This window comes from Lagopus leucura, unplaced genomic scaffold, assembly GCF_019238085.1.
Source record: "Lagopus leucura isolate 7727_CA_CO unplaced genomic scaffold, USGS_WTPT01 259-5_obj-0_obj, whole genome shotgun sequence".
Lineage (NCBI taxonomy): Eukaryota > Metazoa > Chordata > Aves > Galliformes > Phasianidae > Lagopus > Lagopus leucura.
This window is the reverse complement of record NW_024963913.1, coordinates 65121-85183: the sequence shown is the minus strand read 5'-3', so window position 1 is coordinate 85183 and position 20063 is coordinate 65121. Positions and strand designations below refer to the sequence as shown.

The following is a 20063-nucleotide window of genomic DNA, read 5'->3' as shown; positions in this document are numbered from 1 at the left end:
GTGTTGCAGCAGGGGTTGCGATGAATCCCGGTCCCAACCCAACCTCCATCACATCCCTCTGTTCTCGGGGTTGTGGTTATGGGGCTGCCCACCCCCGTCTGCTGCTCACCCTCCTGCCCGTCGGGCACGGGCTGCTGGCACTTCCCAAAGGTGCAGAGGAGGCCGTGGGCGCAGTGTGTGTCACGGCGGCAGTACTGCCCAGCAGGCCGTGTGGGCAGGCACAGCCCGAAGTGTTCGTCACAGAAGTGTCCGTGGGCACAAGGGCTGGTGGGGCCGCACGGCATCGCCTGCATTGGAAGAAGAGAAGAGGGGTCAGGGAGGCCCGGATCCATCCCCACCTCTGGGATGGGTCAGAAATGGGAGGGCAGCACAGGGTGGGATTGGGTTTGGGCTCTGTGTGCCTGTCTGTCCGTCCCCCACCCCAATTCCCCAGGCACTGGAGCCGGGGCTGTTCAGGATGACGATTTGGGAGCCTCGAGTGTCAGGGGGCTTCAAGGGGCTGCTGGCTCACAGGGACTCATCCCTGGAAGAAGGGCACTGCCGTTCTACGCGGTTTTCTCGCAGGAAAAGAAAACCCCGAGCGTAAGGCCCGCCGCACAGCTGATGGTTATTTTGGGGCCGAGGGTCCCTGCGTCACTCTGGCAGCCCGTAAAATTCCTGCTCCAGGTGAGGCTCGAACTCACAACCTCGGCATTGCTCCGCGTACTGCCCTATAAGTACCGCGCGCTGACCGATTGCGCCACTGGAGCGCCCGCTGCCGCCCGCCGCGCCCGCGCCCCCTCCCGCCCCGACCCCGCATCCCCCCCATCCAGCCCCCCATCCATCCCCCCCCATCCATCCCCCCCCGTCCCTCTCCCCCCGTCCATCCTTCCCGCATCCCTCCATCCTTCCTGCGTTGCTTCTGCGTTTCCCCTTCATCCCCCCCCGCTCACCTCCTCCGCGCTGCCCCCCGGCCCGGCGCTTCTGCCCAGCGCTGCTCTGTCGGGCGGGTGTTGGGGCAGAGCGTACATCCATGCCCAGAGGTGCGCGGCGGCTGCGGGCAGAAGCGCGGCGAGGAGGCAGAGGAGCGCCGGGAACGGCTGCATGACGCTGACGGCGGTGGCACTGAGGGGCTCCCGGTGGGCGCTGCCTATTTGTAGCCCGCGGACCCCGCTGCCCCCCGCTGCTCCGTGTGTTTGCACGCCTAATGGGGAAGGAGGAGGCAATCAGGGTTTAAGGGATTAACGTAATTGCAGCCTTCCCCTCGCCGGGTGCCACAGCCCCAAAGCAAACCGCCCCCTCGGAGCAGTCTGGCTCCGGCGCCGCGCTACTCCCTGCGCTCGGTGCAGCCCCCCCAGCGCCCACGGAGGTGACGAGCTTTGCACCTTCCCTAACAGCTCTGCTAACGAGGTGTCCGCTGCCCGGCTCTCATCTCACCAGCAAACCCCAGACGGGCTCCGCTGGTGCTGCAGGCATTGCCGGGCCGTATCGCCGGGCTGCCGCGGGCTGCGCTGCCCCCGACCCGCTCCATCGGACTCGTGGACACGTCGGGCCGTCCGTCCTCCTCATGGTCCCCTTCTCTCTACCCGAGGCCTCAGTCCCCCCCCCCCACCCCCCACAGACGCTGACGGCTGACGCCCTCGGGGGACCCCGGGCCGCGGCGCGCAGAGCTGATCCCACCGGCCGCGCCCCCCGGGGGGGCGCCGGCCCCCCCCCCCCCCCCCCCCCATCCCGCCCCAGCGTGTTTGCACAGCGGCTCAGGTTGCAAATATTGACCCGTCATCCTCATGTCCGTACTCCCCCATCTGCCCCCCGCTGGCTCCGGTTAATCCCCCCCTCAACAGTCCCGGGGGGGAGGAAGGTCCGGCGCTCCTCCCGGCCGCGCACGGCTCCACCACGGCTCCGGGATTCGGCTCCGCTTCGCTGCTGCCTCGAAATTGCACCCGCTGCGCTCCCACTGAGGGTTGGGGACGGGTCCCCATCTGCAGTAAGGGCAGCACTGCTGGAGCCGCGCAGAAAAGAGGGCATGTGTGCGTGTGCAAAGGTGTGCAAGGGTATGCAAGAATGTGCAAGGGTGTATAAGGATGCGTGCAAACCCGCACCCGCATCGCGCCCTGCCGCCGGCGCAGCGCAGCCCACGCACATCCCTGAGCGCCCCAACGCCGTTCTCCAGTAGAGGGGGTATAGCTCAGTGGTAGAGCATTTGACTGCAGATCAAGAGGTCCCCGGTTCAAATCCGGGTGCCCCCTCATTTTTTTTTTTTCTTCTTTTTTTTCGTGTGAGGGTTTCTTCCTTTTTGGACCCCTTTTATCTCCCTTCTTCCCCCCCACCAGCAGTAGTTGAGCGGTGGTCGCGCAGTGCCCGCTCTCATCCCGCTGTCCCTGCACAGAAATGCCTCCGGGAGAGGGCAGCGGGCACCGGGACGGGCGGCACGAGTTCGACTCATTAGTTAATTGCAGCATCGGTGCCGTTCGTCACCTTCATGAGTCTCACCACGGCGGTGGGGATGAGATGCGGGGCTCTGCCGCTGCCCCCGCCCCTCGGCCAGGACCCCAAAGCCGCCCCCGGAAGGTCTCAGGGTGTGGGTTGCGCGTTTTTGGGGTGAAGACCCGCTGCTCTTCCCGGGGGTCCGGGCTGCTCCGCACAGCCGTGCCGGCCCGGGGGGGTTTGCGGGAGCCCGGGGCTGCGGTGAGCAGCCTTGGAGCAACGGGATGCCGGTGAGGAGGAACCGCCCGTGGGGCGAAGGGTGACTGCAGGCGGGATGAGGGATCGCTGCACGTGAGATGAGAGGATGCCGTTCGAGGGATGAGGGCACAGCGCCGGCAGAACCGGGCCCAGCACCCCCCGGCTCGGGCTCTGCCTCCGGCCCCATCCCCACCCCCGGCACCACCCCTCGGCTCCACCCCCGGCTCCGCTCCAGCTCCGGTGGCGGAGCCCCGTGCCCGGCGGGGGCTCGGCGGGTGCCGGCCGCGGGGGGGACCGCGATGCGCGGTGGGGGTCTCATCCTGCTCGGCCTCATCGCGCTGTGCGGGCGGCGCGGGGCGCGGGGCGCAGGTAGGGGCCGGCGCGGGGGGGGCGGGGGGTGAGGTCGGGGGTTGCGGGAACGGGGAGCTGCGTGGCCGTGGGCAGAGAGCGGCTCCGGCCGTGCCTATCCCGGGGCTGAGGTCGGGTCCGCGTGGCCCACGGTGCGTGGGATGCCCGCAGCCGATGAACCCGCCCGCGGCGTGGGGCTCCCGCACCCAAAGGGAGCCCGACCCGGAGCCGCAGAAGCCGTTCCCTGTCCGTCCGGGGGATCCCCGCGCGCAGCCCCGTTCCCCCGTGCTTCAGTTTCCCCTCCCAGAGGCGCTGGGAGCAGAAACCCAAAACCTCGGGGAGCTGCGGGTTCGGCCCCAACCCCATCCTCACCCCTGGTGCTCCGTCCCAGAGCAGGGCTGGGGAAGGCGCCGCTGGAGCGGGTGCTCCGAGTGGAGGGGGATCCCACGGTTAGGGATGTTCCCAGCTCGGTTCACCCCCCGCTCGTCCAGGGACGCTGCTGTGCCGCTGCTCCACTGCTGAAGCCCCGCGGCTGCTGTCATTCCCAAGGCTTCGTGCTCCTCTTTGCACACTGCTGTGGGGCTCTGGGCTGCTCTGGGGGCGGATCGGGGGCGTTTTGCCTCCATTCTGACACAGCTGTCCCCCTGCCCAGGGCTGTCCCCGTGCCTTTGGTCACCTCACATCCCTTCCCTGTACCCCATCATAGCGCTGCTCACTGGGGTTGGGACACTCGTGTCACCAAGTGCGTCACTGCTGGGGTCACATCCCACTGTGAGCTCCCTCTGACACTGCCTCGCTCCCCCCAGGACCCCCGGAGGGGCAGCGTGGAGCCGGGCAGCCCCAGGGGACTCACATCAGCCAGGACCTGGTGGGACGCAGTCTGGTCATCGACACACTGCTGGACAACGAGACTCGCATTGTGGTGAGCTGGGTGGGGGTCCAACCCTGCACAAACCAGAGCTATTTCCATTCTGGTGGAGCCTCTGGCTCTGGTTTACTGTGTGGGGCCGGATCCTGGCAGCACAGGGGGTAATTAGAGCCTGGGCAGAGGCGGCTGTGCCCAGGGGCACCTGGGGGTCAGCACTGGGGATGCTTTGCCACGTTGCTGTGCTGGGGGGCTCTGGGGGTCTCTATGGGGAAGACTCCATCGTGTTACCGAGTGGCAGCGGTGTCACCTCTGGGGGTAGCACTCGGTTCTCACCTCCTGGCTGCACCTGATTGCTGCCTACAGTGCACTCACTGCTGTCTGAGGGGGGCAGGGGGTGTGGGGCGCATTCCCTGCCATGAGGGTTCCTACTCTGTTGAGCTGTGAGTGATTCCAGTGTTTTTGTGGCAGCTGAGTGTGTGGATTCGGGGGGATTAATTCTCACCGTGCAAGGAGTTGCTCTGGGGAAAGGGACCCCAGGGGGAGCTCTGCAGGGTCCCACCGACCCCTGCTGGGGCTGCAGCTCTGTGCTCTGGGACAGAGGGAGTGGAAGTGTTTAAAAAATAGGGGAAAAAAAAAACAAAAGCAAACCACCAAATCCTGACCGGGGAGGTGAGATTGTTTGCGTGGCTCTGGAGAGGACATTTCCTGGGGCTGCATGGGTTTGGGGTCACTGCACCTCACCCCATGCAATGCAGGCTCCGGGTGCAGCAGCTCTGTGAGTTTCCATGCGGTTGAGCATCCGAACTCCCTCCTAATTGCTGCTGTGACCAAAGCAAGGTGGTGGGCTCGGGCATCCTGGTGACTCAGTGATGAGCTCAGGAACTCGGCAGCCAAATGCTCTGTGCTGCCCCAGCTCCTCCGCTCCATCCCAGCTCCTTCCAGTAACCCCCCAGGGCTACTGGGAATGCACTGGAATCCGCCGGCTGTGGGGCTCTGTGTGGGGGTTCAGCCCCTGGACACCCCACATCCTGGGGTCCAAAAAGCCACATGTCCCATGCACCGGGACACAGTGCTTCCAGCACAGCCATCCCCTTGCCTCTGTTTTCCATCCCTGAGCTGCCTGGCACCAGGATTGGCTGTTGGAGACTTTTGGAGACTTTGGTGCCTTTATTTGCTCCTCTTCTTGAGGTCACTGCAGCCATAGCTCCCAGCCCCTGGCTCCAAAGCAGTTATTCCTTCCCAGGAAGGCTGCATCTGCTGTGCTGAAGTCCCTCATGAGTCACATCTCCCTCCTGCCAGCGCTGCGTCGGACTCGTGGTTCCTCCACTCCTCTCCAACTGCTCAGCCCCTGCGCTGCTTCGCACGGGGCGTTTCTGTTCCACTTCCATTGCTCTGCACTGAGATGGTGCCCCTGTGTTTTGAACCCCTGCGGAGATGCATCCCACGGTGCTGATTCTGTCCCTGTCCCCACTGCAGGAGGACAACCACAGCTACTACGTGTCCCGCACCTATGGGCCAGGGGCTGCACGCCGCCAGGGGCTGTGGGTGGACATGGCAGCAGCTGATAGCAGCCACGTGAAGGTCCACGGGATCCTCTCCAACACCCACCGGCAGGCCTCGGTGAGCCTGGGGGGTCCCAGCTGCCATCCATCCTTCCCATGGCAGCATTGGCTGCCCTGTAGCCTGGGGGGAGGCATTTGGTTCTCCCCAGCCCCATCGCTGTGGGGCAGAAGGGGATGAGCCGTGGGGGCGGGGTGCTCCCTCCCAGCCCTCCATCTGCCAGCCTCGGGGGTTGCTCCGAGCTGGGGGTGCCCAGCATCCCCATCAGCTTTCCCACTTTCCGGCTGCTGTCTTCACTCCGTCTCCCTCCTGCAGAGGATCGTCCTCTCCTTCGATTTCCCCTTCTACGGGCATCTCCTGCGGCAGGTGACCATAGCAACTGGAGGTGAGTGGGGCCGGGGACCCAGGGTTGGGCACGGGCACTGAGCTGAGCCCTCTGCTCTGCTCGCTCAGGTTTCATCTTCATGGGGGACGTCATCCACCGCATGCTGACGGCCACGCAGTACATCGCGCCGCTCATGGCCAACTTCAACCCCAGCTACTCCCGCAACTCCACCGTGCAGTACCTGGATAATGGTGAGCCAAGAGAGGGGTGAGGGTGTGGGGAAAGGGCCTGGGGATCAACGCAGGGTGAGGAGAGGTGAGAGGAGTGATCCACTGTGGTGTCCCCCCCAGGCACGGTCTTTGTGGTACAGTGGGACAAGGTCTACCTCCAAGGGAAGGAGGACGTGGGCAGCTTCACCTTCCAGGCTGCCCTGCACAGCAGCGGCAGGATCGTCTTCGGGTACAAGGAGGTGAGGGAGAGGGTCTGGGGACCGAGGTGCTGTGGGGCTCAGTGGGGCCGTCTCCATCTCACCCTCACCCTGCGCAGATCCCGGTGCCCGTCCTGCAGATCAGCGCTGCGCAGCACCCCGTCAAGGCCGGGCTGTCTGATGCCTTCATGGTCCTCAACCCATCCCCCGAGGTGCCGGGTGAGTGCCATCCCCTGCCCCCGTGTCCCACATCCCTGGGGGGGGCAGCTCCTGTGGGTTGAGTGCGCTGTGCTCCTCCCCAGCCTGCAGCCCTGGCCCAGGGGTGCTGTGCTCTGCAGTCTCTGCGCTGCTTGCATGTTAGCTGCAGTCACCCTGTGGGCATCCAGCTGCGAGGTTGGGGCAGAGCAGCACCCATGGGAGAGCAGAGGGATGAGATGAGCAGCTCGGGGTGCTGCCCTCCCCCCCCAGAGCACAGCACACACTGGGCAATGCGCGGCGCATGCCAGCAGGATGCAGCACATGCATGTGTGTGCACACTTGTTGCACGTGATGTAAGCTCCAGTGCCAGCAGGACGCAGCACACACGTGTCTGCACACGTGTCCCACACGTGACACACGCTCCAGGCACGGTGCGAGCCGGATGGAAGGGCTGCTGCAGCCTCTCCCTTCCCCTCCTGTACTCCAACCACGCTCCTCGTGCTGCGCCCCGCGCCACACTTTGCTCGTTATTTCTGGAGCCAACCATCTGGCCCTCGTTTATTACCCATTCACAGCAGTTTGCACGGAAACCTCAGGGGCTGCTGCCCCCCTCCCCATGGGCTCCTAGGGAGCAGCGAGGGATGAGGGAGGGAACGGAGCTGGAAGGGAGGCAGGGATGGGGATGGGCTGAGCGGGGCTGGACCGCGTCCGCCTTGGAGTCCTCTGGGGAGAGGGAGCAGAGAGCTCCCAGCTGCTCATAGAGAAGTGAGGAAGGGGATTTCCATGCCCTGAACCCCCAGTGTTGCTGCTTGGCTTCTCGTGCTGGGAAGAACCCCAGTGGCAGGGGGTGGCTGAGGGGGGGCTCACATCTAAAGCAAAGCTCCCGCTGCAGAGTCGCGCCGCCGGACCATCTATGAGTACCACCGTGTGGAGCTGGACACCAGCAAGATCACCAACATGTCTGCTGTGGAGTTCACCCCGCTGCCCAGTAAGCCATGGGGACAGGGTGGCACTGGGGCTGTCCCACGGGGCGCTTCGTGGGCACCGTGTGGCTCCAGCATCCTGTGGCTCACATCTACACGCGTGGGGGAGAGCAGTCCATGGATATGGAGAGGGAAATATGTCTGTCCTGGGCTCACCATGGAGAGGAGGATGCTTACTGCTGGGCTGGGAGCAGCCTGGTCCTGCCACGTGCTGCAGACACCTCCCAGCCTATTGCTGTGCTCTCTCTGCAGCTTGTCTCCAGCACCGGAGCTGTGAGATGTGTGTGAGCTCCACGCTGACCTTCAACTGCAGCTGGTGCCACGTCCTGCAGAGGTACTGGGATGGGTCACTTCTGCCTTTCTTCTTGCTGGAGATGTTCCTGTAGCCAGGACAGCACTCTGCGCTGCAGGGCCGATCTCTGCTGTTGCTGAGGGGTTTTTAGTGGTTTTCCCTTTTTTGTGTGGCTCACGGTCGGTGGTTTGGTGGTGGCCTGACCTCAGGGCACAAGTTGGAGGAGCCGCTTCCCAAGGGTGGGGCTCAGTCCCAGGGCGGTGGTGCGGAGCTGGGACAGCAGTGGGATGGATGGATGCTGATGTCAGCGGGATTTGGGTGGGATCCACTCCATGCTGGGGCTGGGATTTCGACCAGATTGAGTTCAGGTCCCAGACATCGAGGGACTGCGATGCCCCCGGCCGTGAGGACAGCCCCTGACCCAGGGATGCTGCTCTGCCCTCCTTCAGCCACAGCAGGAGAGCCACAGTTGAGGCTGTGCAGCACCGGAATGTAGAGCTGGCAGCAGGGGAGGGGACCCACTAACACAGATCCTCGTGCACGGTGCAGGGGCTGCTTCACCCAGCCCTGCTCAGGCTGCATCCTGGCTGTGCGCCCATCACACGTGCAGCGATTCCATGAGGCCTCAGCAGGGACAGGGGAGGGAGGGCTGGGGGCACCTCGTGCGGTTTGCTGCCTCTGCTCTTATCACCCCTGGGATGGTGACAACTCGCCGCCCGGGGGCTCCCAAAGGCCACAGAGCTGCCTGGGTCCCTGTTTCTGTGGCTGGTGCTTCCCCGACATCATTTATAATTTCTTTAATGTGCTTTTCCTGCCCAGATGTTTCTGGGGAAAGGAAAAAAAATAATCCACAAACAAACCCTTCTGGAGCTCACGGCCTTGGCGCAGAGCGCAGGGAATGGAAACTCACGCTGTCTCTGTATCTTTTTCCTATCTCTCTGCTTCTCTGTTTTCCTTGGAGAAGCAGCGCTGACCATTTTCCACCTCCGTCAAGAGGAACGTTTGGGTCCTTCCAACACAGCTGCACTGGAATCCCCACGGCTTGCATGTAACCCTTCCACCGCGCCGTTCCTCTCACTGCCGCTGCGGCATTGCTGGGCATCTCAGGGGCTGCATTGGAGCAGCAGACGTGCACTGCTGCTCACTCCATTGCTGCTCTGCATCCCAACCTGCTGGGTTTAATGTCCCCTTTCACTGCAGGTGCTCCAGTGGCTTTGACCGGCACCGTGAGGAGTGGCTGTCCTATGGCTGTGCCCAGCAGGTAGGGCTGGGGCTCCGTGCTGGGAGTGGGGCTGGGTGACAGCAGGCACATCCCGGTGCCAAACTGCACTCTGAGCTCTGCTCTGCCACAGGATGCACAGAATGTCCCTTCAGGTTGCCCTGCTCTGCTACAGGACGTCCTTGCATAGCAGACAACCCCCCTTCCTCCATGGGGAGAGCCCAGAGATGCCCCAGCTGTGCTCCACCTCCCAGAGCACACAGGGCTGTTGGCTCCTCTCCTCCCTCCATGTGACTCCGATCCCCTCTAAGAAAGAAGGAGTCGGCCTTTAGGATTTGATGTATTTTTTTTTATGTCCTTGTCAGCACATCTCCACGTTGTCCAAAGTTGTTTCTTTGTCTTGGAAAGATCTGACCAAACATCTGTTTCTGCTTTGGTGTTTTGTTGTTTTGGTGATTTTGCTTTATTTTTTTAATAATATATATTTTTTTCCGTTTTTCCTCACTGAACACTCATCCTCGTTCTCTGTTTACCAAGAGAGAGGGAAAATGAGGTCACGGGACCGACGCTGAGGGCCTGTGATGCAAGCAGGGCAGGCTGTCACCAAACCTCCACCCCCCCCCCCCCCCCCCCGCCCCCCCCAACCCCTCCCCCCCCCCCCCCCCCACCCCAATTTCTGCCCCTTCTGGGCTGTATCCCACCTCCCAATCCTTCTCCAGCCCCACGGCGATGCCTCCAGCCCCGCTGTGTCCCCCCAGGCAGCCGCCAAGAGCTGTGAGGACTTAGCAGAGGACGACCACTACTCGCCCCCCCCCGACGGCTCCTCCTCGCCGCTGGATGAGGACATCACCACCCCCACGGCCTCGCTCTTCATCGACAGCCTCACTACAGAAGGTGGGACGCTGTGGGAGCGACGATGCTCTGAGGGTCGGGGCTGGCAGTGGTGCAGCAGAGCTGTGTGATTGCTCGGGAGCACGGAAAGCTCCAAATAAAGGCCCCCGTTTCCCCCGAGACGCCCCTGTGCTAAAGCTTGATAATCCCATTAACGCAGGGCTCGCTCCTCGGCAGGTATCGCTTCAATTTTGCTGCTTAATAGTCCCTAACGCAAACTGCTAATTAGAATAAATAGAAAGGAACATTAGTAATTGTCCTTCGGCGATGGGAAGGAGCTGGGGGGGAATGGAGCGCGGGGCTGACGGAGCCGACTTTGAGAGGAGTGATGGGAGGAGGGGGGAACGCGACTCCACCAGTGAGGTTATTTTCCAACTCCACGCCGATTCTTGGAGAAAAGAACAAGAGCCTTTCTGTGACACAGTCAAGCGTGAAGTTAATTTGTAATCTTGGAAGCAAACAAACAGCCAGCTGCACCGGGCAGCGAATTCGACGGGAGCGGAGCAGCGGAGGGACGATGAGGATGGGTCCCCACCCCTCTGCGTCTCCCACTCTGTGTCCTTTGGAGAGTCCCAGATCTGCAGTGCTGGCCCAGAGCTGTGGCCCACAAGGGGCTGAGCCCCGTCCTCGTGCAGCCTGGTGGCTCTTGAATGAGAGGGAAAATGGGACCGGGCATCGGACCCCCACAGGGAACATATATGGAGCAACAGAGCCCCCCAGGTCGGGTGGGGAGTGCCGGCAGCGCAGCCAAGTCAGCCCAGTTCCCCTCGTTGCTCTGCCTTGCTGAGTTCCAGGGCTGCTCCCCAGGTGTCTGTGCTGCAGGTGGCACCTCTGTAAAGGAGGGGATGCCAAGCAGTGCGTGCTTATGGTGGCATTTTATTGCTTGGGGGGGGGTCCTTCTCTCCCTTCATTTGGAAATGCTGGGGGTGGGTGCTGGCAGTTCCCCAGTACAGAGAGGAGCACAGAAAGCATCTCAGCAGGCTGTTAACTATTTTTGCCCCTCGTTTCTTCTTTCAGACGACACGAAGCTCAACCAGCACGCAGGCAGTGAAGGTAAGGCCCCGCCGTGTCTCTGCCTGGAGAGCTGTGATCAGTCAGCAGGGTGAAATGGGGACTGCAAAGATGCAATCAAGATAAGAATCTGACTGTCCTTCCTCTAATGAATACTGCTTCAGGTTGTGTAACGTGAGAGCTGGGGCTGATCTGTTTTACCCTGATGCCTTTGTCTGCACTTCCCACTTTTCTTGGTGAAGGAGGACTGTGAGCTTTCTCTTTCTATGCAACTCCCTTTCTTTGCTTTTACACCAGGTCTTTTTCCTTCTGAATTTCCCCAGCTGTGCCAAAGGGCGCTGTGAAGTTCAAATGTAAGCTGTCCTTGCTGTGAGCCCAGCTCTGCCTCTTTCATCTCTGTTCCCCTCAATTGCAGCAGCTGACTCTTCAGCCCGGTGCAAAGCAGAGCCCAGCCCTCTTCATTGCAAGCAGCTCCTGGAAGTTAAATTGGCTAAAAAGTGGGTGCAGCATCAGTGCCAGTGCAGGCACGGGGCCTTTGAAACACATGAGCTTCCCAGGCTCAGCCAAATTGCTCCCCGAATGGCTGGTAATGTCACTGCTGATCTATGCCACATACAGGCTCTGGAGCTCCGTGCAATGGAGTATCCATAGCTGAGGGCCAGGGTGAGCTGCAGGGCTGTGGGTAAGGGGCTGAGCAGCCCCCAGCATATGGCTAATGGCTTTCTGTCTGAGCGAGCAGCCAATGTACGAGGAACAGAGATTGGATGGAGGGGTGAAATATTACACGGTCATCGTTTAATCCTCTTCCTTTGCCAGCTGTTGGTTTCATCCAGGAGGGATGCTGGAGCTCAGCCCCCAGCTCTCCATGCATCTCTTGTTGAGCCAGGCTGGGTGCTCAGCCTCAGTGCAGGTCTCCAAGCATCCTACCTTGCTTTTCCTGAGCCCTCAGCCCACTTCTGAGCCCAGCTGAACCCTATTTGCAGGTGTGGGAAGCGACCTTCCTTCCGATGAAGTGGGTGCCCCGATTCACACCGGGACGATCGTGGGCATCGTGCTGGCTGTGCTGCTCATTGCAGCCATCATCCTCGCTGGGATCTACATCAACAGCCACCCCACCTCCAACGCTGCCCTCTTCTTCATCGAGGTGAGTGGGGAACTTTCTCTGGTCCCATCCCAACCCTGCAGAGCACAGAGGAGAGGATGTGGGTAGATTGCACACCTGAGGCTCTTAGCATCATCCTGCAGTCACAGCCAAGTCCCAAACGCTTTAAACTTAGGCTCATTCCCACCCACGCTGCTTTATTTTGCGCTCTCAGGTGCTTCCATTCACACCTTGCCTTTTCTCCCCATTCAATCTCAGCCTCTCCTGCCTGCTCGCACCAGCAGTTCCCCTGTCTGGGTTTGCTGCCTTTTCAGTTGCCCAGCTGGATTTTGTCAACTAAAATTGTCAGGCTTTGCTGATAGATGTCATGCCATCAGCTGCTGTGGCAGTGGTGGTGCGAACGCTCAAAATGGCAGATTTTAATTCTCAGGAAGATGGGGGGTCTGACAATCTCCATCTGCTGCTAAAAGCCCGAGGAGTGCAGGGCAGCAGCAGGCTGAGTCCTGGCACAGGAGCCATGATGCAGAGCCCTCACCTCTCCTTGTCACCCACTGCCTTTTTCCTCAAGCACTCATCTCTCCTCCGTCTGTCCCAGCTGCAGAGGATTGATCTGTGGCCTTTATCAGTTCAGCACCTGACGATGTTTGGTGCATTTATCCTTGCAGCGCCCAAGCGGGATGCAGTGCAGCTGTCCCTGTGCTGCAGATGGTGGAGAGGTGCAGGGGTGACCCTCTGTGGCTGCCCCATCCGTTCCCCATAACAGCACGCCCTTGTTCTGGCATTGATGTGGGATCTCCCTTTCAGTTTCCCTCTGTTCTGCTCCCTCTGTTCCCCCTGTCGGGGAGATGCTCAGTGAGACTGATGCATTGTAACAAACTCTTTCGAGCATAAATCGTTCTTTCCTTTTCCAAACTCTCACAAAGATAGCATTGTTTCGGGGCTGAGCTTTGAGTTTCCGGCAGGCTTGGCTTGAAATGCTGCTCACAGCTTCTGATGGCTTTTTGTTCCTGTCCACAGCGAAGGCCGCATCGTTGGCCTGCCATGAAATTCCGCAATCACCCCAACCGTGCCACGTACTCCGAGGTGGAGGCAGGCAGCCATGAGAAGGAGGGCTTCGTGGAAGCAGAGCAGTGCTGAGCACTTCTCTCCCTGCACCTCTGACCTGCCACGTCTCAAGTGTTGGAGTCTCCTGTTACCCTATTGCAAAGTCTTTCCCCTGGTGGAAAAGAAACAGCAAGTCGAGGAAAAAGACCCAATGGAGCATTGAAGAGAAGGAGTCGGGGCTCTTTCCTCTCCCAGCCAAGCACCAGCTTCTCTTCTCTGCTCTGGAAGAAAGGAAAACCTGTTTTGTTTTAAGAGCAAAGCCCTTCTAAGGATTCACCTTCAGAACGTTTGTGAGCCGTTGGCTCTGAGGCACTTTCTGCCATCCAATTAGTTTGCTCAGTTACAAGCTGTGACTCTTACCCGAAAGGAACCAGAGGCTGAAGGGAAAAATCACCATCTTGGGTTCCTTCAAAACATCTTCGTGGCCACACATCAGCAGGAGCAGGGGAGGTTTTGCAGGCAGAGGATGGGGACGGAGCTCAGCCATGGTGACACCCAGAGGTCAACCCACGCTCACTCATGGGAGCTTCCCATAATTAGCAATGAAGGCACACGTGCCTCGATAGCAGTGCAAATCTGAACAACGCTTCGTTATCATCCTCGGATTTGCAGCCTGCTGAAGTCAGTGGATTTCCTACGACTTCTTTTTGCTGTGTCAGTGATGGGCCCTTGGTCTGAACCCACGCTGACACCATGATTCCAGAATCCAACCCTCTCTGAGGGGCTCAGCTCTGCACCTCCTGGGCAGTTCTGCCCTCTGTGCCACCCGGCTCATGGCAAGCTGCAGCAATGCTCAGCCTGCTTCCATCAGTGCAGGACTGGGTCCCAAACTGGGGAGAGGTGGCACGAAAATGAGAGAGAGAAGGCCAAAGTCCAACGTCAGGTACAGTTTTCTTCCTCCTACCAAAAAAAAGAGCATTGGTTATATGGGTTTTTTGGGTTTTTTTTTCTCCTTATCTTTTGATCCTCTGTTATTTATTCTGATATCATCTTTGAAACGTATTTTATCCACTGGCTGGTTCGGCTGTCACCGGTGGCGATGGCTGCCAAAGGCAGGGTCTGTCTAATTAATGTTTTCCTTCTCATCTGCTGAATTTATATAGCCATTAAGGATAAATATGGATGCTTTGTGGCATTTAGACCCTAGATTATACTTCCTCATACGTAGCCACGAGGGAGACTTTTGCTGCATCTTATTATGGCATAAAGGCACCAAATGCTTTCACAGGGTAAGCCAGGCTGGGTCGTGCCGAGTTGTTACGACCCAGGCAGTCTCTCTTTAGACGTATTTTGAAGACAAACCTTATTTCCAAATAAAGCTTTCCATGGGAAGGTTGTTTGTTCCCCTGTTTCCCTGAAGTAGAAAGAATTCAGAGGAACGCTGTCATTTCGTTTTTGCCCCGGATGGTTATGAGCTGGTAAGGAATTTTCTCTGGATTTCCACCTCCTCAAATAATGGCCTTATTGGTAGTGATTTCCTTAGCATGCACACACAACAACAACCAGGTTTTTAGGTATTCCTCTTCCCCCACAGCCCCTAAGATGCTAGGTAACAGCCAACACGTCTGAAATGCTGCACGTTTAAAAGAAAAGAGACTTTAAATGGAGTTCGATGGAGCTGTATAAATCACTGCAGCCAGAACCTTGAAAGGGTTCCAAAGAGGATCAGATACTCAGGTGGAGAAAAACAACATCCAAGTGCCATAGCATGGAAGTGATTGAGATACGTGGAGCGCGCTGCAGGACTGATGTCAAGTTCTGAGTGCCTGCAGTCAGAAAGGCTTCATTTTTTTGTTGTTTCTTTTCTTTTCTTTCTTTTTTTTTTGTCCCCTCCTTAAAGCAAAGCAGCCAAACCAAAGCAGGCTGTGCTGCGTGCTGTCAGGTGTGTGCTATCAGCTCGACCTGGGGCACAGCAGTGAGGCTCTGCCTGCAGCCATGCCCTGGGCAGAGGCTGGGGTCCTGGCAGGGAGCGCGCAGCTCAGCAGGCCGTGCTGTGCCACCCATCCAACCTTCCAGGAGCTCTGGGTGCTCGGAGCTCACACCTGGGAAGCCCACGAGCCAGCAGGCACCGACCTTCTGCATTTCCTTTGCACGTGGCTTTGTCATGGAAGAGGTCGTCTGTTAAAACCCAGCTGTCACCTTGCTGTTGCCTAGAAGAAAGAGAGCGATGTCTCTACCAGCACTGCTCTCCTGCTGGCCCTGTGTGTCCCATCACCAGCCTGGGACAGGGGCTCATCCTGCCCTCAGGTGCTGAAGAACACAGTGAGGACAACCAGGACATGAAAAGCAAACCCAGAACCTTTCCATCACGGCTCCTCTCAAGAACTGAAGGCCTACCTTCCACATACTTGAATTTACAGCACAGTCGGACTCTTTAGGGGGACTAAAGGCACTTTAACTGTCTTTCAATGCAATGTATTTACTGTGGGTTATCTGCATGGAATATAGTCTTAATATTATAAAAAAAAAAATCTTCCTTTTTGGACTGCTTTGTTTTCAAATTAAGGATTATTGGTTATGTTTATGCAGGCTTGGAAGCACAGCCTGAATTATTTTCATCGTGTGTGCTTTTAAAGGCCTCTGTAAGAACACAGAGACCTTTTCTAAAGGCATTTGGGTTTCAGTAATAGCACATCTTATCAGGAGGTGTTCCCAGGACGTATCAAGGATAAAAGGGCTGTAATTGAGGTTTGCACCAAGGCTGTAATTTTCTTCTAATTTTATCTGCTCAACTTGTTGAGGATTTTAGAAGCCTTTTCAGCTCAAACAATGAGATTTGCCTGTTCCATCCAACTTCCTCTAGTCAGGTTTAGTGTTTTGATCCCTGCCCTTGCACCAAAGGATTCCATAAATGCAAATCACCTTCAAAATCCCTGATCTGAGAGCTCTGGTTCCCACCTCCAGCTCTGGGCTCTCTTCACTGCTGCAGGAGAACAAATCAACACCATGGATTAACAGAAGGGTTATGAACCAACCTTCCCGTGCCCCCCATCCCGTTTATCCCCCTCCCCGGGTGCCTTTTCCAGCTCTGGGAGAACGGTGCTCCCACGATACAGCCATAAGGGAATGGAAATGTGAGCAAAGATCTCCACCAGTGCCACGTTCTGGTTATTTTTATGAGCAGAGAAGTAGCAGATTTATAATTGGAACACAGACAGCGAGCAAACACTTTATAATGTGCAAATAAGGGGAAAAAAAAATGTAAAAATCAGCTCTCCTAAACAGCTTTCACACCAAGCATCACCCCCAAAGCAGGGAAAAAAACACTGCAGCCATCCCACAAACAAAGGGTTCATGTCTTGGAAATGCAAATGCAAGCGCAGGTACTGAGCAGGCTGAGCCATAATGAATGGCTGTGAAGCAAGCAGGGAGCAGCCTGCTGCAAAAGGGCCCTGGGGTGGGGGAATGGAACCCTGAATGGAGGCACGGCTCTGGAGCTGCACTTTGTGAGAGCCACAGAATGAAGCTGTGGTTACAGCTGGGAATACTGGGGCTCCTGAGGTCTTTGCTTCGTGTTAAACGCCTGCGACTTGGGTTTCCTTGTCTAGAAAGCAGGAATGGGAATCATTTCCTTTCTCACAAATTGTGAATTTGCTAGCAGTAATAGTAAAACAAAAGCAAAGTACTTACAGATGCTCAGGAGTGGTTTTCAAGGGGAAAAGCATTACTTGCTTAAGTGGCAGCAAGCACCACTCGTGTGCCCATCTCAGGAGGTGGCTGTTTCCATAACCCCCCAAAATCCATTGGGAATTCACCTTTTTCTACACCCCCACAAAAGAGAATCAACAGATTAAACAGGGATGAAGACGTGTGCATGGGTAGGGGTTTGGTAATGAAGAACATCACTGCAGAGGCTGACTTCTCACACACCTCCCTCACACGCTTCGCCCTCTGCTGCAAAAATCACTCCCACCACTGCTGTTACATTTCTGCTGCACGCTTCACCCAGAAAGATGCCAGGTTCCTGCATCAGCAATGCTTGTAGCACATCTCCCTGCTGCTGGGGGAACGGCACTGGGCTCTGAGCACAGCAGCACTGATTGTGCAGAGACACGAGGCAGCAATGCAGCGTGGCAGCAGAGGTGGCTCAGAAGGGAAGAACAGATCGAGGTGCATCGAAGGTGATCATCCAGACTGAGGTGTACCATGGAACCCTGAGATTCACCACCTTCTGGCTCAGCAGAACACTCTCTCTTCTCTTTAACAGGAAATGGGTTCTGTTTCTCATTTCCAAAGGGAGGACAAGAACCTCCCAGCGCTGCGCTGCCAGAATGGAGCATTTCCACCCAATGCCACCCAAATACCCATGGAAGATCAATTTCCTGCATCATCAATGCACCCCCCCTATGGAAACAAGGATGTTCTTGGTGCTTCTTCAAAGGAATAATGGAACTCACCAATATGCTCTGTCCAAAAAAACTGCTAAGATGATAAAGCAGGGCTGCACTGGCTGCAGTAACTTCCTCTCAGCCATGAAGCTTCCCATGGCTCCAATGGATAATTATCTCCATGTTGTGCTGACAGGTTCCCATCTGTTTAGGGCTGAACACTGCATCTTAAAAAGAAACAGAAAGGAAGAGCACCAGTCACACGCTGACAGGTTTGCTCAGCTCTTCAGAAAACCCAAGGAACACGATTGGAGATGCTAATTAATTCCTGGTAATCCACTTCTCTTTTTGTGTGTGTCCGTATCCATTTCAGTGCAAATGGGGAAGATGCAGAAAAGCCAAAGATGGGAACAACGTAAAGATTATTTCTAGGGAAGGAGCAGACAGGAAGGCTTAGAGATCAGCTCAGGGAATGCTGAGGTGTGAGGCGAATCCCAGATATCCAACCAAGGATGAGCAACGTGCACAAGGGACAAACCTGAGCCCTTCTGCATCCACCTCGTGCTCCCTCAGCCCGTTTCCTCTATCTGAACACTCGGCTCAGGGCTGCCATGCTGTTTCCAAGTGACCCCGAGGAAACCCTCAGCCCTCCTGCTCCACTTGGGTGAGGGCAGCCCTCCTCCACAGGGCTCCTCGAGCAGCTTTAAGGCACACAGAGCAGTTGGAGACCCTTGGCAGAAAGGCAGAGTAGGGGGACAGAGCATTATTAACTCCTCCCAGCTGCAACCACTGCCCCAAAGCGAGGTAGAAGAGAGAAGGAGAAAATGGCAAGTCCTGGCATTCAACCCATTCCTGCCCTCCTTCCTCACAAGCTCCAGACTACGGCACTTAAAACCCAGCGACAAACAAGGACAGATGGAAATTCCAGGCAGTGGGAAGGCTCTGCTATGCTTTTCTGTAGCCCTAAGCGTCAGCAGGATGCCACTCTGTTCTGATATTGCAGCGAGGACGCAGACGATGCAGCACCACCAGCCAGGATCAGAACACCAGGCCAGGTGTCATCTCGACCACTCAGTGCATGGAATGCATTAAGTAAATACTCGTAATTTGTTCTCTGTTTACCTATTTGGTCGTGTTTTCGATTCTCTTTGTTTCTTTAAATTCCTGCACAAATCCCATCCATATTGCCGTGTTCTGTAAGCAAGATAACATGAAAACAGGACACTGCATTATCAGAATTCATCTTCTCGGCAGATCCAACAGCTCCAGAGGTCTGGGCCAGGACCCTGGGATATGCACACAGCACTGCCCCTCTCAGACCTGTGCCATTCATCAGCCTTCAAAGAGAACTGCAGACCCAAGAGGACACGGTAATGTGAATTCATTGAAGGGATTGCACAAAACAGGGCCTCCATCCCCTCCTCATCCTTGCACACCGCACAGAAGAGCTGGATGAACCAACCGCCCCCTGCTAATTGCACGCTTCTGTCATCCCACCCTGAAGCACCAATGCTTTTCTGCTCAGGGATCCCCAGCCAACCAGATGATTTGCACCTGGTTATGTGTTTAAATACTGATATTATCACAGGGTTCTGCAGTGTTTGCCTTGAATGTGTAATGATGGAGAACTGCGTTGTTCTCCTGGGGCCAAAAATTCAGACCATGGATGAAGGAATTTAACAGCACGCTTGAACACAGCATTCCCATCCACCTCGCAGCTTCCCATGACTGCAGCAGCACCATTACCCTCCTTTCTAAAGCTCAATTGTACTTTTTCCTTATTAGCTTTCATCCCGTCAGCCCAAAGCAGCTTACAAACATCAGCTGGGATTGCAGAACCTCAAATAACGAGGCAAACCAACAACGCCGTGACTCACTCAACCAGCGTAAAACAAACACAAGATAACGCCGTCACCACACAACGCGACTTCATTTCCAAACCTGGTGCCACAGTTGCTATCGTTAATTATGCCAGTCATTAAGTAGCTGGACATAGGAAGCCCTTAAGCCATTGCTAGGCTCCAGAAGGACACAGCAGAAGGAGGGCACTCCATATCCACCCCGAGCAGCATTGGTGCAAATGGACGCACGGGACAAGCTGATGGCCTGGCATCCCTCAAAAGCAGCTCTGTTACTATTTGAACCTTTCAGTTCTCTTTATCTTGCAGTCAGGAGCCGCTCAGCTGGAAAGCAGCCACCATTTTAGAGCTGCTCGGAGGTGAGGCTCACGGCACCGCGCTGAGGGGCTGGTGGGTGATCTCAGAGCTCTTTTCTAACCCTTATGATTCCAATAAAGTTCCAGAGGAAAAGAAACAGCAACAAACCAACACCCTCCCTCCCCACCCCCCTCAAAAAACCCCACACATCACCGTGCCAGCAGAAAAACACGTTGGGAGAAGAGCACAAAAGCAGCTGCAGCCCTCTGCTGCCATCGTATGGGAAGGAGCAGCACCAAGGCCTCTACCCAGGGCTCCAGCTGCCCTTCCCCAGAGAGATGCGGGTTTCCAGACAGCCCTGAGAAGAAATAACATTAAGAATCAGTTTGTTGGGGAGCACGGCTTGCTGCTTCAACAAAGCAGCGTCTCATGTGGTTTCCCGTCCGCGCAGCAGCACCGTGCCCTGTGACAGTGCCATGCAACAGGGCAGTTTGTAACCCCTGCAGCAAGGAAGGCTGTTAGCAGGGGCAGACGGTGCCACGTTGCTGCTATAGGCAAACCCAGCAGCCTCCTGCGAGGGACGCACG

General features: G+C 57.2%; 1 protein-coding gene, 1 long non-coding RNA gene and 2 other non-coding genes across 5 annotated transcripts; 2 read left to right on the top strand and 2 right to left on the bottom strand.

The window, feature by feature from the left end:
- Positions 1-658: 658 nt before the first annotated feature.
- Positions 659-749, bottom strand: TRNAI-UAU. The gene is given in 2 exon segments: positions 659-694; positions 712-749. It is a non-coding gene; the product is annotated as a tRNA-Ile (tRNA).
- Positions 750-2156: 1407 nt separating this feature from the next.
- On the top strand, positions 2157-2228 carry TRNAC-GCA. The gene has a single exon. It is a non-coding gene; the product is annotated as a tRNA-Cys (tRNA).
- Positions 2229-2963: 735 nt separating this feature from the next.
- PLXDC1 (plexin domain containing 1) lies at positions 2964-15468 on the top strand. Of its 2 annotated transcripts, XM_042891688.1 has the most exons (14): positions 2964-3033; positions 3819-3934; positions 5357-5500; positions 5756-5825; positions 5894-6016; positions 6116-6234; positions 6312-6411; positions 7283-7378; positions 7626-7707; positions 8866-8926; positions 9643-9778; positions 10793-10828; positions 11770-11930; positions 12906-15468. In XM_042891688.1, exons 1-14 carry the CDS (start codon positions 2964-2966, stop codon positions 13023-13025), a joined length of 1434 nt encoding a protein of 477 aa, XP_042747622.1. In that variant the 3' UTR covers positions 13026-15468. The 2 variants fall into 2 exon arrangements, with proteins under 2 accessions (XP_042747622.1, XP_042747621.1); XM_042891687.1 differs by lacking the exons at positions 10793-10828; positions 11770-11930; positions 12906-15468 and having other exon boundaries at positions 9604-10025.
- Positions 15029-19505, bottom strand: LOC122191424. The gene is made up of 4 exons (XR_006182397.1): positions 18443-19505; positions 17390-17547; positions 15855-15915; positions 15029-15142 (listed from the first exon to the last, which is right to left on the bottom strand). It is a non-coding gene; the product is annotated as an uncharacterized LOC122191424 (long non-coding RNA).
- Positions 19506-20063: the final 558 nt, after the last annotated feature.

What these genes read in the sequence shown, in the direction of transcription:
- PLXDC1 (XM_042891688.1), top strand. Translation starts at nt 2,964, where the DNA reads ATGCGCGGTGGGGGTCTCATCCTGCTCGGCCTCATCGCGCTGTGCGGG. An exon ending in ACACCCACCGGCAGGCCTCG is followed by an intron (nt 5,501 to 5,755) that starts GTGAGCCTGGGG and finishes TCCCTCCTGCAG; the next exon opens with AGGATCGTCCTCTCCTTCGA. An exon ending in CCCATCCCCCGAGGTGCCGG is followed by an intron (nt 6,412 to 7,282) that starts GTGAGTGCCATC and finishes CTCCCGCTGCAG; the next exon opens with AGTCGCGCCGCCGGACCATC.